Here is a 17219-nt window from a genome sequence, read left to right on the forward strand (position 1 = left end):
AATGCCCATGATTTTGGAATGAGATGTTCGATGTCCACATACTTTTGGTCATGTAGTGTATGTCTGACACATACACCCACAGAGACACCCACAATTTTGCTAATGGATTTGGGACAACATCCAAAAATGCCCCATAGTCTTTCTGTACAATGTAATGTTGAATGATAGCCAGGTGAGATAGGAAGGAACTTCGAAAAACCCTGACTTCCTCAGTCTTCGGGTTCATGTTCTAATTTTCCCCTTGAAGCTGAATTCAGCTGACACACAATAAAAGCTTGGGATGCATTTCTGCCTGTGGAACGTTCATAGTTTACGTTGCAATGACAAATGCATTTACTTGAATTGTATATGTTCTTTGCAGTGAAAGGCCAGGGAACAAGCCAATATTCATGCACCAAACCAATCAACGGCCCAGGAATCTTTGAGCTTTGGGATGGAGAACCATGATACTATCAGAAGCAGATATTTTGTCCCCATGTAAAACCCATGAGAGAACTAATGACATTAGAGAACATTAAGACTGAGCACAAGGTCCAGCTTAGCTGCAGCTCCCGCTCTGGCCACTAAGGCTATGTCCAAAAGGACACCCTATACCCTACATAGAGCTGTACTTCTGACCAGAGCCTTATGAGTCCTGGTCAAAAGCAGTGCACTATATAGGGAATAGGGAGCGATGTGGGACGAACCCAAAGCGGAGGGTGTTCATCTCTAAACAATGCCTGTGATTGTGACTGAACCTCTAATGCTGCTACAGCCTGTGAGACAAGGTCTATGGTTAAGGCCATAAGTCAACCCCTTACTACAATCCACCGGCTTCTTACCACCACTGGTTCATATGATGCCTTCATACTCCAAGGAATAGTTTAGTCGTGGTTACTCTGCCAAATGGCTGAAATTCATATCTATGATAATGTATTATTCATTTGTAGTGCCCTGTGTTTTGGCTAGTCATGTCACATGACCTGGAGTTTAACCTTTATTTAAAGCTTTTTCATTAAACTGTCCCCTTTTCTTTTTATGTAAGATGGTCCAGCATCATCGTCCAGCACCATCCTCAGACATTTGCTTTCAATTGTAATTTCTGGAAAAGGCTTAAAATAAAGTTTAAAATCCAGGTTATGGGACATGATTAACCAAAACAGGGCCCTATTCATTTAATATGCGTGAATATTCTCTTGTTATTGTTTACTTTGTCGAGTTGCATCATGTAGCTCAGCTGCCAGGATGTTGTATTGTGTAAGCCTATTCTTCCTATTTGAAAAGCTACTGTAGCTGCTGGCTCTCAGACTGTCCACTGCTGACGCACACAGAAAACCCTCGACCAACAAAATTGAGCAAAAATGGTTCTGTCTCTGTCTCCCCGGTCATTTATTCTAATTTGAGGTATTTTTCCTCCAATTCATATTCATTTCCAATAATGGCCATGTCATTTACCCTCTGACCCGCTGTGTTGCTAGGAAACTTGAAGAGGCCTTGAATCAATGTAAGTCTTGGCGGTCCTCGGCTCAAACTCCATTCAGCCTTTCTCTATGGGCTCGTTCAGGCTGAAAATACTCAGGCTCTCCTTTTCTCTGCCTAAGCAAACTGATTGGAGACGTTCTCAGGCCCCCTAACATGCATCCCAGCTCCATCGGTTTGTGTCAGCTCTGCTCCCCACATTAACAAGAAGTAATTAAATCAACCCTGAGGTTCGGCACGCTTAAAAAATTATTAGGATGGAGGAAACAAAACAGAACATCCTGGCACTGTGCGTTGTAGAGTGGCAATGCATTCTGGGGGTTGTGGTTAGCAGGGGGACTACATCTTCTGCTGAAAAGAAACGCGGGAGGTTGTCTTTTTCCTTTGATAAGCTACGAGGCCTACTGCTGAATATTAATCAGACAAGGCCAATAGGGCCCTCTCTCTCTCTCTCTCTCTGTCTTTTCATTATTAAAATTAGCTGTTTAACCAACAATGAAACGTCATGGTTAAAATAACCCTTGCATATTGTAGGCTATTTTCTCTCTGGCACAGGTGATTGCCTGTATTTTAAATGCTGTTTCCCAAGCATTATAAGCATGTTTAGCTCGTGTCGTCTGACCCTGGTCCTGCCCGGTCCAATTGTTTCTCATCAGCCAAAATTCAGACAAAGGCCTCTGCACTGTCTGATTCAACGCTAGATCTGATCAGCTTGCTGAATCATACCAACTAACTCAGCCTTTTGACACAATGCTACCATTCCAGACTGATGTTCAGCCGTTAAGATACTATCATGAAAAATCATGGTGGTAAAAATACAGTGATGTCATCATGTGATATTGCTGGGCCCATCTATAATAACAGAGACACATTGTAATTTGTAAAGCAAATAATAGTTTGACATATTTCAAGACAAACAAGTACCCCGCCTGGAAAAATGTAAACTCCAACATCATCACACCTTACTACAGTACAAACAGCAACACAGAATGAGCCGTAGTAGCTAGCTCCATGTCGACGGAGCAGAGACTGACAGACCCACCTGATGTCATGTAGCCCCGGGGGGACTGGCAGATGTACTGAGGGGGGTAGTGTTTGTGGAGGCGGTAGTCCTTCTCGCTGCGGGACCGGGTGCGTTCCGAGGCCCGGTCCGAGAAATCTGAGCTGGGCCAGGCCCGACGCAGGGTGGTGCTCTGTGTCTTCTTCATGGGGAGGCAGGGAGGGAGGGAGGGCTAGGCTGACCTCCTGAGGGTTGTTGATACCCCCGTCCCCACATCCACCCTGAGGGAGGGCTACACCTCTGCCCAGGTCAGGCTGGAGACATGGAAGCAGGCAGCTAGATCACTGGAATACTATTACTCTCCCTCCTCTATCCCGCCGTCTCTCTCCCTGCTACACACACACACACACACACACACACACACACACACACACACACACACACACACACACACACACACACTCTCAAGGCACGATCTCACAGACAAACCGTGGTAAAGCTAGCTGCTTGGCTGAATGCTGTGGGAAGGTCTCCTTCCTTTTCCTTGAGAGATCCAAAAGCAGAGGAAGCGTCCAGCGATGCATTACCTTCCTCCGTCTGCCATTAATCCAGGCTTCCAGCCTCCAGCTTCAGTGTGACCAGAGACAAATGAACACTGGGGGGTGGGGGGGTTCGGGGCTGGGGGTAGCGTGAGAGACCCCGAAATCCAGACAATAGCTCAATTCAGTGCGGGAGGGAGGGCTTGGCTAACCACGAGCCGCGAACACAAAAGAGGCCAAACAGATGAGATCTGCAGCCAGGGGAGGGCTGTCCAGAGCCAGTGTCACTCACCGTCTCCCTGGACTCCCAGAGAAAAGGACGGGAAGCTCTGTGCCGTGCCGTTGGCCCTGCGCCAAGCCAAACAGCACATGAACAAACAAAACCCCAACCCTCCTCTCCTCTAATCAAAATCCAATCAGGGAAATCTGTGAAGCCAAAGTGCAAAAAAATAAACGCTTCTTCATCAGTAGCAGGCGATCCCCTGTTAAAACTGGTCCATCCACAGCTCTCTCTCCTTCAGAAAGGGTGTGTAGTGAGCGAGCGTATCTATGCTCTGTCTGCGCGTGTGTGGATGGATGATGGAGGATGGGAGCTTGATACATATGAGCGAGGATAAGAAAAACACACGGGCGCGCAGGGAAGAAAACCACCCAGCCAGTGTGTATGAGCAGAAAGCAATGACTTTCTCCTTTCCTTTGTATTCCTGTTTTTCTCCTCCAACCCTCAGTGCGGCAGTCTCTCTCCCTCTCTCTTAAAGCAGTCTCTCTCCCTCTCTCTTAAAGCAGTCTCTCTCCCTCTCTCTTAAAGCAGTCTCTCTCCCTCTCTCTTAAAGCAGTCTCTCTCCCTCTCTCTTAAAGCAGTCTCTCGCTCTCCTTTACAGCTCTCTCTCTCTCTGCTGCTCGCTTGCCGGCTGTGTTGTTGTCCTGAACGTCTCCTCTGCTCACAGATCCGGCTGCTCTGGAAGAGGAGTGGGTAGGGGAGGGAGGGAGGCAGGGAGGGAGGGAGGGGGAGCAGGAAGCAAGTCAGTCAGCCCCCTGTCCCATGCCAATGGAGGAGCTGTCTTGCGTTAGACTCGCTGATCCTGTCAGGCTTTGCATTTCAATGTTAAAACCCCCTTTAGGCTCCCTCAGCCCCCCTGGCTCCCAGCCCAGCCTATGAGTGAAGAGCTGGATGGTTATTAACATACAAAGCTGTACAATTTATAGCAACTCTGCCTCAAGTCGTAACCTCTTCCACCTCAGAAGGAGAAAGAAAACTTATCGGCTGCTCCTGCTAAAAGACACTGTCCTGCTGCTTTTGCTTTCTCTCCACTGTGAGCTCTCGTTCCCCCTCTTCTTCCTATCCTCCCTCCTCTGCTCAGGGTCATCCGCAGGGTCCCCACGATTTCCACTCACTCGTTAGGGTTCAGTCCAACAGCTGCAGTAGCAATTCCTCAGGGATGAGAGTTTGAGAGATAATTCCACAACAGCAAGGAGGCAGGGAGTGGAGTGGGCTGGCTGGAAGAATTGGAGCCTCTCTCTCGTTTCTCTCTCCCTCGTTTCTCTCCGTCTCTGTGAGCTTGATCAGTAACCTCTCATCCTCAGGACGACGTGTTGTCTCTCAGAGATGGAGTTTGTCTCCATCCAGACAGAGACTCCAGCCAGCCCACCAGCTCAGAGTGAGAGCAGAACACCTCCACTCCACAACCTCTCCCCAACCTCTCCACATCAGGAATACGATGACAGCTAGCGAGAGGCAGGAGACAAATTCTACGTATGCTCAAAATATAAATCAAGATGCACTAAAGTGCCATGTGTTCACATAAAGTGCAGGCAGGGCAAGAGGTATTTCAGGGTTAGCCTGGATTGCAGGATAGTCTGTGTTTCATTGAAATCCATTGAAGAAACATGAGAAATGGTATATTCCCCTCTGCGCTAGAACTTGGAAATATATTGAATTAATTTGAATTAATGTTTGTTACGCGCTATTCCAAATGCCTGTAAAGCAAAAACATTCAAAAATTTTGATCTATATTGTGAATCGCCCATATGTTAGAAAACAATTTAGATATGATTTTTAAGCCATATCGCCCAGCTCTACTCTGAGCCAACCATTAATCTCATTCTCTAATTTGTCCAATAAAAATGAGGTCAAAGTTCACTGTTTGGGAATAAAGACAACTTCTCCACCATATTTCCTCTGTAGGAATGTCCCAGCTGGACAATAATGTGACTGTTCTTTTGGCTGTGGCTAAGTCAGTCACAGATTAAAGGAAGAATCAAAATACAGTGCGTTCAGAAAGTATTCACACCCCTTGACTTTTTCCACATTTTGTTCTGTTACAGCCCAAATTTAAAATGGTAAAAAATATATAAAAATCCACAATGGCCTACACACACAACACCCCATAATGTCAAAGTAGAATTATGTTCTTCAAAATGTTGACAAATTAATTAAAAAGGAAAAACTGAAATGTCTTGAGTCAACATATATTAAACTCCTTTTTTATAGCAATCCTAAATACGTTCAGGAGTAAACATTTGCTTAACAAGTCACATAATATGTTGCATAACAGTGTCTCTCTCTCGGAGGACCTGAGCCCTAGGACCATGCCTCAGGACGACCTGGCATGATGACTCCTTGTTGTCCCCATTCCACCTGGCCGTGCTGCTGCTCCAGTTTCAACTGTTCTGCCTGCGGCTATGGAACCCTGACCTGTTCACCGGACGTGCTACCTGTCCCAGACCTGCTGTTTTCAACTCTCTAGAGACAGCAGGAGCGGTAGAGATACAATCAATGATCGGCTATGAAAAGCCAACTGACATTTACTCCTGAGGTGCTGACCTGTTGCACCCTCAACAACTACTGTGATAATTATTAATTGACCATGCTGGTCATTTATGAACATCTTGGCCATGTTCTGTTATAATCTCCACCTGGCACAGCCAGAAGAGGACTGGCCACCCCTCATAGCCTGGTTCCTCTCTAGGTTTCTTCCTAGGTTTTGGCCTTTCTAGGGAGTTTTTCCTAGCCACCGTGCTTCTACACCTGCATTGCTTGCTGTTTTGGGGTTTTAGGCTGGGTTTCTGTACAGCACATTGAGATATCAGCTGATCTAAGAAGGGCTATATAAATACATTTGATTAAACAGATTTTTTTACCGAGTACTTCATCTCTGTACCCCACACATAAAAGTATCTGTAAAGGTCCCTCAGTCGAGCAGTAAATTTCAAAACACAGACTCAACAAAAAAACAGCAAGGTTTTCCAATGCCTCACAAAGAAGGGCACATTGGTAGATGGTAAAAAATATATAAAAGCAGACATTGAATATCCATTTGACCATGGTGAAGTAATTAATTACACCTCAAAGATACAGGCATCTTTCCTAACTTTCCTACCCAGAGATGAAGGAAACTGCTCAGTGATTTCCCCATGAGGCCAAGGGAGACTTTAAAACAGTTAAAGAGTTTAACCTCTACAGAGTACCTAACCCGGATCCGGGAGCACCCCCCCCCCCCCCACACACTGATTAGCATCGCTAGCATAGCGTCACAATTAAATAGTAGCATCTAAATATCATTAAATCACAAGTCCAAGACACCCAATGAAAGACACAGATCTTGTGAATAAAACCACCATTTCAGATTTTTTAAATGTTTTACAGGGAAGACAAAATATGTAAATCTATTAGCTAAACACGTTAGCAAAAGACACCATTTTCTTACTCCAACAGTTTCTTACTCCATCAGGTGCTATCACCAATTCGGCTAAACTAAGATATTGATAGCCACAAACCAACAAACAAATTTATAAGATGACAGTCTGATAACATATTTATGGTATAGCATAGTTTTTTTTTTTTAAATGTGCATTTTTCAGGTATAAATCACAGTTCTACATTGCAGCTGCAATCTGATATAGTGCTGATGCAGCTAGAACAATTACAGAGACCAACGTTATATAACTAATTACTTGTCTTAAAACATTTCAGAAAAAATACACAGCGTACAGACATTGAAAGCCCAACATCTGGTGAATCCAAACAATATTTCAGATTTTTTAAATGTTTTATAGCGAAAACAAAATGTATCGCTAAATTAGCATAACGAGGCCAGCCAGAACCGGCTGGACGCGCCCGACCAGTTCACATGCACGACAGATATATGAAATAACATCGTAAATTGGGTCTTACTATTGCTGGTCTTTCATCAGAATGTTGATCAAGGTGTCCTTAGTCCTGATGAGTCGTTCAATCCATTCACAATGGCAACCTCCCCTCTTCATTTAGCCTGGGTACTGGTCGACTGGCACGGTCCATGTCCAAAGTTAAAAAACTCAAAGAACGGAACACGGCAAAACTCCCGAAAAAATTCTAATAATCTGATTAAACTATATTGAAAAAACATACATTACGGTGATATGGTCACATGTTTCAAACAAACTTTGACACGGAGATAGTTTTCATCCATAACGTCAGCATAACAAAATACAATGCCACCTCTGAAAACGCGCATTTCAGAAACCGGAAGTTGTCGGTCACGCTAAAGAAATAGGTCTTATTTCACGTCAGTACAAGATAAACAAAAAATTTCTCCTCTGACGTCTTCCAGACACCCAGAGGAAGAAGAAGGAAGTGTGATTCGGGTCATAGGTCGCGTGACCATATATAGGCAGAGCTTTGAAGCGAGCATACACATCTTGCAATTTTCTTCTGGCTCAGGGAAAGTGCTGTGAAATGACCTGTGTTTGACTCAGAGACTCAATTGGAACGGTTTTAGAAACCATAGCTTGTTTTCTATCCAATGCTATATGGTTATATGCATATAGTAACAGCAATAATTGAAAAAGAGGCAGTTTAATCTGTAGAGGCAATTATGCTAATGCGAAACAGCACCCCCTGTATTCTCAAGAAGTTAATGGCTGTGATGGGAAAAAACTGAGGATGGATCAACAACATTGTAGTTACTCCACAATACTAACCTAAATGACAGAGTGGAAAGAAGGAAGCCTGTACAGAATAAACTATTTCAAAACATGCATCCTGTTGTAATAAGGCCCTTAACTTCTTCGGGGTAGGGGGCAGCATTTTCACTTTTGGATAAATAGCATGCCCAAATTCAACTGCCTGCTACTCATCCCCAGAATATAAGATATGCGTATTATTAGTAGATTTGGATAGAAAACACTCTGAAGTTTCTAAAACTGTTTGAATCATGTCTGTGAGTATAACAGAACTTATATAGCAGGCAAAACCCAGAGGACAAACCATTCAAATTCTTTTTTTTTTGAGGTCACTGTCTTTTCAATGCGTTTTCATTGGGACACCAGATTTCTAAGGGACTTTTTTGCAGTTCCTACCTCTTCCACTGGATGTCACCAGTCTTTGGAAATTGGTTGAGGTTATTCCTTTGTGTAATGAAGAAGTACAGCCATCTTAAATGAGGGTCACTTGAAGTAAATTGTTTTTTATTTATTTTATTTTTTTGCCGTTATTTTACCAGGTAAGTTGACTGAGAACACGTTCTCATTTGCAGCAACGACCTGGGGAGTAGTTACAGGGGAGAGGAGGGGGATGAATGAGCCAATTGTAAACTGGGGATTATTAGGTGACCATGATGGTTTGAGGGCCAGATTGGGAATTTAGCCAGGACACCGGGGTTAACACCCCTACTCTTACGATAAGTGCCATGGGATTTTTAATGACCTCAGAGAGTCAGGACACCCGTTTAACGTCCCATCCGAAAGACGGCAGCCTACACAGGGCAGTGTCCCCAATCACTGCCCTGGGGCATTGGGATATTTTTTAGACCAGAGGAAAGAGTGCCTCCTACTGGCCCTCCAACACCACTTCCAGCAGCATCTGGTCTCCCATCCAGGGCCTGACCAGGACCAACCCTGCTTAGCTTCAGAAGCAAGCCAGTAGTGGTATGCAGGGTGGTATGCTGCTGGTTTGAGAGGCACATTACCAGAAAAGTTGCGTCAGTTTGTTTTCTTTTTGTATTGAACACAGATCATCCCGTCTTCAATTTGATCGATTATTAACGTTTAAAAATACCTAATGTTGTATTACAAAAGTAGTTTGAAATGTTTTGGTAAAGTTTACATGTACCTTTTTATATATTTTGTAGTGACGTTGGAAGCTGTGTTTTTCTGGATGAAACACGCCAAATAAATTGACATTTTGGATATATATCGACAGAATTAATCGAACAAAAAGGACCATTTGTGATGTTTATGGGACATATTGGAGTGCCAACAAAAGAAGTTCGTCAAAGGTAAGGCATGAATTATATTTTTATTTCTGCGTTTTGTGTCGTACCTGCAGTGTTGAAATATGCTACTCTTTGTTTACTGTTGTGCTATCATCAGATAATAGCGTCATATGCTTTCGCCGAAAAGCCTTTTTGAAATCTGACATGTTGGCTGGATTCACAACGAGTGTAGCTTTAATTTGGTATTTTACATGTGTGATTTAATGAAAGTTAGATTTTTATATCATTTTATTTGAATATGGCGCTCTGTATTTTCCCTGGCTATTGGCCAGGTGGGACATTTGCATCCCACCTACCCCAGAGAGGTTAAGTAAAACTGCAAAAAATGTGGCAAAGAAATTAACTTCATTCCTGAATATAGAAAGCGTTATGTTTGGGGTAAATCCAACACAACACATCACTGAGTACGCATCCTGCTGGCTGCATCATGTTATGGGTATGCTTGTCATTGGCAAGGACTACAGAGTTTTTTTATGATACAAATAAATGGAATAGAGCTAAGCACAAGCAAAATCTTAGAGGAAAACCTGGTTCAGTCTGCTTTCCAATAGACACATGTACCTTTCAGCAGGACAATAACCCAAAACAAATATACACTGGAGTTGCTTTTTAAGACAACACTGAATGTTCCCGAGTGGCCTAGTTACAGTTTTGACATACACCGCCAGTCAAAAGTTTGGACACACCTACTCATTCCAGAGTTTTTCTTTATTTGTACTATTGTCTACATTATAGAATAATAGTGAAGACATCAAAACTATGAAATAACACATATTGAATCATGTAGTAACCAAGAAAAGTGTTAAACAAATCAAAATATATTTTATATTTGAGATGCTTCAAATAGCCAACCTTTGCCTTGATGACAGCTTTGCACACTCTCGACCAGCTTCATGATGTAGTCACCTGGAATCCATTTCAATTAACAGGTGTGCCTCGTTAAAAGTTAATTTCTGGAATTTCTTTCCTCCTTAATGCATTTGAGCCAATGTTGTGACAACGAAGGGGGGGTTTACAGAAGATAGCTCTATTTGATTTAAGACCAAGTCCATATTATGGCAAGAACAGCTCAAATAAGCAAAGAGAAATGACAGTCCATCATTACTTTTAGACATGAAGGACAGTCAATACAGAACATTTCAAGAACTTTGAAAGTTTCTTCAAGTGCAGTTGCAAAAACCATCAAGCGCTATGATGAAACTGGATCTCATGAGGACCGCCACAGGAAAGGAAGACCCAGAGGTACTTCTGCTGCAAAGGATAAGTTCATTAGAGTTGCCAGCCTCAGAAATTGCAGCCCAAATAAATTCTTCAGAGTTCAAGTAACAGACACATCTCAACATCAACTGTTCAGAGGAGACTGTGTGAATCAGGCTTTCATGGTCGAATTGCTGCAAAGAAACCACTACTAAAGGACACCAATAAGAAAAATGTCACGCCTGCTCCCGCTCCCCCTCGACGGCGCCAGGCTACCCATCTTTACACGCACCTGTCAACATCAGACGGCCTACAGGGAGGAAGTGAGGGCCCTCGGAGTGTGGTGTCAGGAAAATAACCTCTCACTCAACGTCAACAAAACAAAGGAGATGATCGTGGACTTCAGGAAACAGCAGAGGGAGCATCCCCCCATCCACATCGACGGGACAGTAATGGAGAAGGTGGAAAGTTAAGTTCTTCGGTGTACACATCACGGACACACTGAAATGGTCCACCCACACAGACATCGTGGTGAAGAAAGCGCAACAGCGCCACTTCAACCTCAGGAGGCTGAAGAAATGTGGCATGTCAGCTAAAACACTCAAACTTTTACAGATGTACAATCGAGAGCATCCTGTCGGGTTGTATCACAGCCTGGTACAGCAACTGCTCCGCCCACAACCGCAAGGCTCTCCAGAGGGTAGTGCGGTCTGCACAAGCATCACCGGGGGCAAACTACCTGCCCTCCAGGACACCTACAGCACCCGATGTCACAGGAAGGCCAGAAAGATCATCAAGGACAACCACCCGAGCGACTGCCTGTTCACCCCGCTATCATCCAGAAGGCGAGGTCAGTACAGGTGGATCAAAGCTAGGATCGATAGAATGAAAAACAGCTTCCATCTCAGGGCCATCGGGCTGTTAAACAGCCATCACTAACAGAGTGGCTGCTGCCAATATACAGACTCAAATCTCTGGCCACTTAAATAAATGTAATAAATGGATTTAATAAAAGGTATCACTAGTCACTTTAAATAACACCACTATAATAATGTCTACACATCCTACATTACTCATCTCATACAGTTGACGTCGGAAGTTTAAATACACCTGAGCCAAATACATTTAAACTCAGTTTTTTGACAATTCCTGACATTTAATCCAAGAAGAAATTCCCTGTTTTAGGTCAGTTAGGATCACCACTTTATTTTAAGAATGTGAAATGTCAGAATAATAGTAGAGAGAATGATTTATTTCAGCTTTATTTCTTTCATCACATTCCCAGTGGGTCAGAAGTTTACATACACTCAATTAGTATTTGGTAGCATTGCCTTTAAATTGTTTAACTTGGGTCAAATGTTTCAGGTAGCCTTCCACAAGCTTCCCACAATCAGTTGGGTGAATTTTGGCCCATTCCTCCTGACAGAGCTGGTGTAACCGAGTCAGGTTTGTAGGCCTCCTTGCTCGCACACGCTTTTTCAGTTCTGCCCACAAATTTTCTATGGGATTGAAGTCAGGGCTTTGTGATGGCCACTCCAATACCTTGACTTTGTTGTCCTTAAGCCATTTTGCCACATAATTTTCCTTTCCTCATGATGCCATCTATTTTGTGAAGTGCACCAGTCCCTCCTGCAGCAAAGCATCCCCTAAACACAATGCTGCCACCCCCGTGCTTCACGGTTGGGATGGTGTTCTTCGACTTGCAAGCCTCCCCCTTTTTCCTCCAAACATGACGATGGTCATTATGGCCAAACAGTTCTATTTTTGTTTCATCAGACCAGAGGACATTTCTCCAAAAAGTACGATCTTTGTCCCCATGTGCAGTTGCAAAACGGAGTCTGGCTTTTTTATGGCGGTTTTGGAGCAGTGGCTTCTTCCTTGCTGAGCGGCCTTTCAGGTTATGTTGATATAGGACACGTTTTACTGTGGATATAGATACTTTTGTACCTGTTTTCCCCAGCATCTTCACAAGGTCCTTTGCTGTTGATCTGGGATTGATTTGCACTTTTCGCCCAAAGTACGTTCATCTCTAGGAGACAGAACGTGTCTCCTTCCTGAGCGGTATGGCGGCTGCGTGGTCCCATGGTGTTTATACTTGCGTGCTACTGTTTGTACAGATGAACGTGGTACCTTCAGGCATTTGGAAATTGCTCCCAAGGATGAATCAGACTTGTGGAGGTTTACAAATTTCTTTCTGAGGTCTTGATTTCTTTGATTTTCCCAAGAGGCACTGAGTTTGAAGGTAGGCCTTGAAATAAATCTACAGGTACACATCCAATTGACTCCAATTATGTCAATAAGCCTATCAGAAGTGTCTAAAGCCATGACATAATATTCTGGAATTTTCCAAGCTGTTTAAAGGCACAGTCAACTTAGTGTATATAAACTTCTGACCAACTGAAATTGTGATACAGTGAATTATAAGTGAAATAATATGTATGTAAACAATTGTTGGAAAAATTACTTGTGCCATGCACAAAGTAGATGTCCTAACCAACTTGCCAAAACTATAGTTTGTTAACCGGTCTGGGAACGGGGTTCCCGCTAGTAGAACCCCTCGCCAACAGCCAATGAAATTGCAGGGCGCCAAATTCAATCAACAGAAATCTCATAATTCAAATATCTCAAACATACAAGTATTAGACACCATTTTAAAGATAAACTTCTCGTTAATCCAACCACAGTGTCCGATTTCAAAAAGGCTTTTTGGCGAAAGCACAACATATCATTATATTAGGTCAGCAACTAGTCACAGAAAGCATACAGCCATTTTCCAACCAAAGAGAGGAGTCACAAAAAGCAGAAAAAGGGATAAAATTAATCACTAACCTTTGATATTCTTCATCAGATGACACTCCGGGGACAACATGTTACACAATACATGTATGTTTTGTTCGATCAAGTTCATATTTATATCCAAAAACTTCATTTACATTTGGCTTTGCCTCAAACATCCCGTGAATTTGCACAGAGCCACATCAATTTACAGAAATACTCATAATAAACTTTGATAAAAAGATACAAGTATTATGCACAGAATTATAGATATACTTCTCCTTAGTGCAACCGCTTTGTCAGATTTAAAAAAAGCGTTACGGAAAAAGCAAACCATGCAATAATCTGAGTACGGCGCTCAGAGACCAAAACAAGCCAAACATATACCCGCCATGTTGCGGAATCAACAGAAGTCAGAAATAGCATTATAAATATTCACTTACCTTTGATGATCTTCATCAGAATGCACTCCCAGGAATCCCAGTTCCACAATAAATGTTTGTTTAGTTCGATAAAGTCCATCATTTATGTCCAAATACCTCCTTGTTGTTCGCGCCTTGAGTTCAAAAATCCAAATTCATGACGCGCGATCACTAGGTCCAGACGAAAAGTCCAAAAGCTCCGTTACAGTCCGTAGAAACATGTCAAACGATGTATAGAATCAATCTTTAGGATGTTTTTAAACGTAAATCTTCAATAATGTTCCAACCGGAGAATTCCTTTGTCTGTAAAATTGCAATGGAACGCAGGTCGCTCTCACGTGAACATGCGTGGTCAGCTCATGCCACTCTGGCAGACCTCTGACTCATTCAGCTCCCATTCCGCCCTCCTTTACAGTAGAAGCATCAAACAAGGTTCTAAAGACTGTTGAAGTGGAAGCCTTAGGAAGTGCAATATTACCCCATAGACACTGTATATTCGATAGGCGATGAGTTGAAAAACTACAAACCTCAGATTTCCCACTTCCTGGTTGGATTTTTCTCAGGTTTTCGCCTGCCATATGAGTTCTGTTATACTCACAGACATCATTCAAAAAGTTGTAGAAACTTCAGAGTGTTTTCTATTTAAATCTACTAATAATATGCATATATTAGCCACTGGGCCTGAGTAGCAGGCAGTTTACTCTGGGCACACTTTTCATCCAAACATGAAAATGCTGCCCCGTATCCCAAACAGGTTAACAAGAAATTTGTGGAGTGCTTGAAAAACAAGGTTTAATGACTCCAACCTAAGTGTATGTAAACTGACTTCAACTGTATGTATATAATCTATTCTGTCTACTGCATCTTGCCTATGCCGCACGGCCATCGCTCATCCATATATTTATATGTACATGTTCATATTCATCCCTTTACATTTGTGTGTATTAGGTAGTCATTGTGAATTTGTTAAGATATTCCTGTACTGTCGGAACTAGAAGCACAAGCATTTCGATACACTCGCATTAACATCTGCAAACCATGTGTATGTGACCAATAACATTTTATTTGATCATTACGCGCAGCTACGCTCATTGGACTCACCTGGACTCCTTTACGTGGTTGATTGCCCCTGTATATCTGTCTGTTACCCGGTGATGTTCCCTGTGTCCGCATTAATTGTTGTTATGTGTTCCTGTCCAGACGCTGATCCTGTTCTGTTTCATGTCCGTCAGTTATTAAACCTTCACTCCCTGTACCTGCTTCTCATCTCCTGCGTCGATCCTTTCAAAGAAGAGACTTGATTGGGCCAAGAAACACACGCAATGGACATTAGACCGGTGGAAATGTGTCCTTTGGTCTGGAGTCCAAATAGGAAATTTTTGGTTCCAATCGCCGTGTCTTTGTAAGACGCAGAGTAGGTGAACGGATGATCTCCGCATGTGTGGTTCCCACCATGAAGCATGGAGGAGGAGGTGTGCTGGTGCTTTGCTGGTGACACTGCCTGTGATTTATTTAGAATTCACGGCCCACTTAACCAGCATGGCTAACACAGCATTCTGCAGCGATACGCCATCCCAGCTGGTTTGCCTTTAGTGGGACTATCATTTGTTTTTCAACAGGACAATGACCCAACACACCTCCAGGCTGTGTAAGGTGAGTGCTGGAGTGCTGCATCAGATGACCTGGCCTCCACAATCCCCCGACCTAAACCCAATTGAGATGGTTTGGGATGAGTTGGATCACAGAGTGAAGGAAAAGCAGCAAACAAGTGCTCAGCATATGTGGGAAATCCTTCAAGACTGTCGGGAAAGTATTCCAGGTGGAGCTGGTGGAGACAATGCCAAGAGTGTGCAAAGCTGTCATCAAGGCAAAGGGTGGCTATTTAAAGAATCTCATATATAAACTATATTTTTGTTTAACATTTTTTTTGGTTACTACATGATTCCATGTTTCATAGTTATTTCATAGCTTTGACGTCTTCACTATTATTCTACAATGTAGACAATAGTAAAAGTAAAGAAAAACCTTTGAATGAGTAGGTGTTCTAAAGATTTTGACCGGAAGTGTAAATCGACTTTATAATCTATGGCAAGACTTGAAAATAGCTCAGTATTGATAAACAACCAACTTGACAGAGCTTGAAGATTTTGGGAAAAAATAATGGGCAAATGTTGCACAATCTAGGTGTGGAAAGCTCTTAAGATACTGACCCAGAAAGATTCACCTTTTGGCAGTGAGTCTAACATGCATTGATTCTGGGGGTTGAATACTTATCTAGTTAAGTTATATTAGTGTTTTATTTTTCATAATTGTTTTTCAAATGTTAGAATTCTTCTTCCACTTTGACAGAGTATTTTGTTTAGATCGACAAAAAAATTACAATTCAATTCATGTTAATCCCACTTCACGTGGAATAAGTAAAGGGGTGTGAACACTTTCTGAAGGCACTGTAGCCTATATAAAATCAAAACATAGGCCAGTAAATTGCAAAATAACCACTGAAATTCAAGACAGGTGCAACAAAAATAACTTAGAAACAGTAAATGTTAACTATTGCCGACAGATTTTTCACTTTTCATATGAACAGAAAACATTTTATTCGCTTCGAGCCGCGAGGCAACTCCCGTTCCATCCTCAAGAGTTATAGGCTAACTCTGACTCTGAGCTGATGCTAAGCAGACGTGGTTTAAAATTACATTTCCTTGTAATGAGACACTATGGAGTACCAGAGGGATAAAACTCATGATAAAACCTGTCTAGGCCTAAGGTCAATGTCATTCACCCTCACAGCTTCCCCAACACTGCAGCCTTACACACCAATTAGTATTCTGAAAGGATGGGCCAGTAAGAAATAACTGCGTGGGTTTTCAACCACTCACCAAGCCAAGAGGAACATCAACCCACTCATTTAATAAATGTAGTTATCCTTGTTGAAGTCATTGTATCCATATTGGGGTGGTGGGGTTGGGGTTAGGGATGAGCATTTTAAATGTTTTGACTGTTCGATAGGCTCGGGCGATATTTCCCGGGGGGAGTGGGTGCATGCTATGCAACTGCTTAGAACTAAAAGTATAAATATAAGAAATCAAATAAATGATATCCAGCTCAGGGCTCCAGTTACGCATTTGGTTTGCTAACTTGCTAGCTAAGTGGCTGGATGTCAAGATCAAGCTTATTGGTTACAGCAGAGACATTCAATCCCCTTCTGGATCAAGATTCCTGTTGCCTAAATAGTTTTGATAAAGAAAATATACCCCTTCTGTGCACATTCGGCAATACCGTATACCCCGGTATGGTACAAAAAATCTAGATACCGCCCAACCACATTCCCCCGAATACTTGACAAAAAAGTGTTTATTTATCTACAGTATGCCAACATAATAACCACTACAGATAACAAATCATATTTGCTAAATTGCCCCATATATATATATATATATACACACACACTGCTCAAAAAAAGAAAGGGAACACTAAAATAACACATCCTAGATCTGAATGAATGAACTATTCTTATGAAATACTTTTTTCTTTACATAGTTGAATGTGCTGACAACAAAATCACACAAAAATT

At 42.5% G+C, this 17219-nt stretch overlaps 1 protein-coding gene across 2 annotated transcripts in view; it reads right to left on the reverse strand.

The window, feature by feature from the left end:
- Positions 1-17219, reverse strand: part of LOC129827576 (storkhead-box protein 2-like) — a 94503-nt gene that overhangs the window by 56169 nt on the left and 21115 nt on the right. Inside the window, exons 1-2 of one of the 2 annotated variants that reach the window (XM_055888544.1) lie at positions 2948-3966; positions 2501-2772 (exon numbers count right to left, since the gene is read on the reverse strand). The exons of the other annotated variant lie outside the window; for it this stretch is intronic. Of the exons in view, the coding sequence (XP_055744519.1) occupies positions 2501-2666 (166 nt within the window). The 5' untranslated portion in view covers positions 2667-2772; positions 2948-3966. Of the gene's footprint in view, positions 1-2500; positions 2773-2947; positions 3967-17219 lie in introns of those variants that run through there. 2 annotated transcript variants of the gene reach the window in all.

This window comes from Salvelinus fontinalis, chromosome 29 (genome assembly GCF_029448725.1).
Source record: "Salvelinus fontinalis isolate EN_2023a chromosome 29, ASM2944872v1, whole genome shotgun sequence".
In the NCBI taxonomy this organism is placed as follows: domain Eukaryota; kingdom Metazoa; phylum Chordata; class Actinopteri; order Salmoniformes; family Salmonidae; genus Salvelinus; species Salvelinus fontinalis.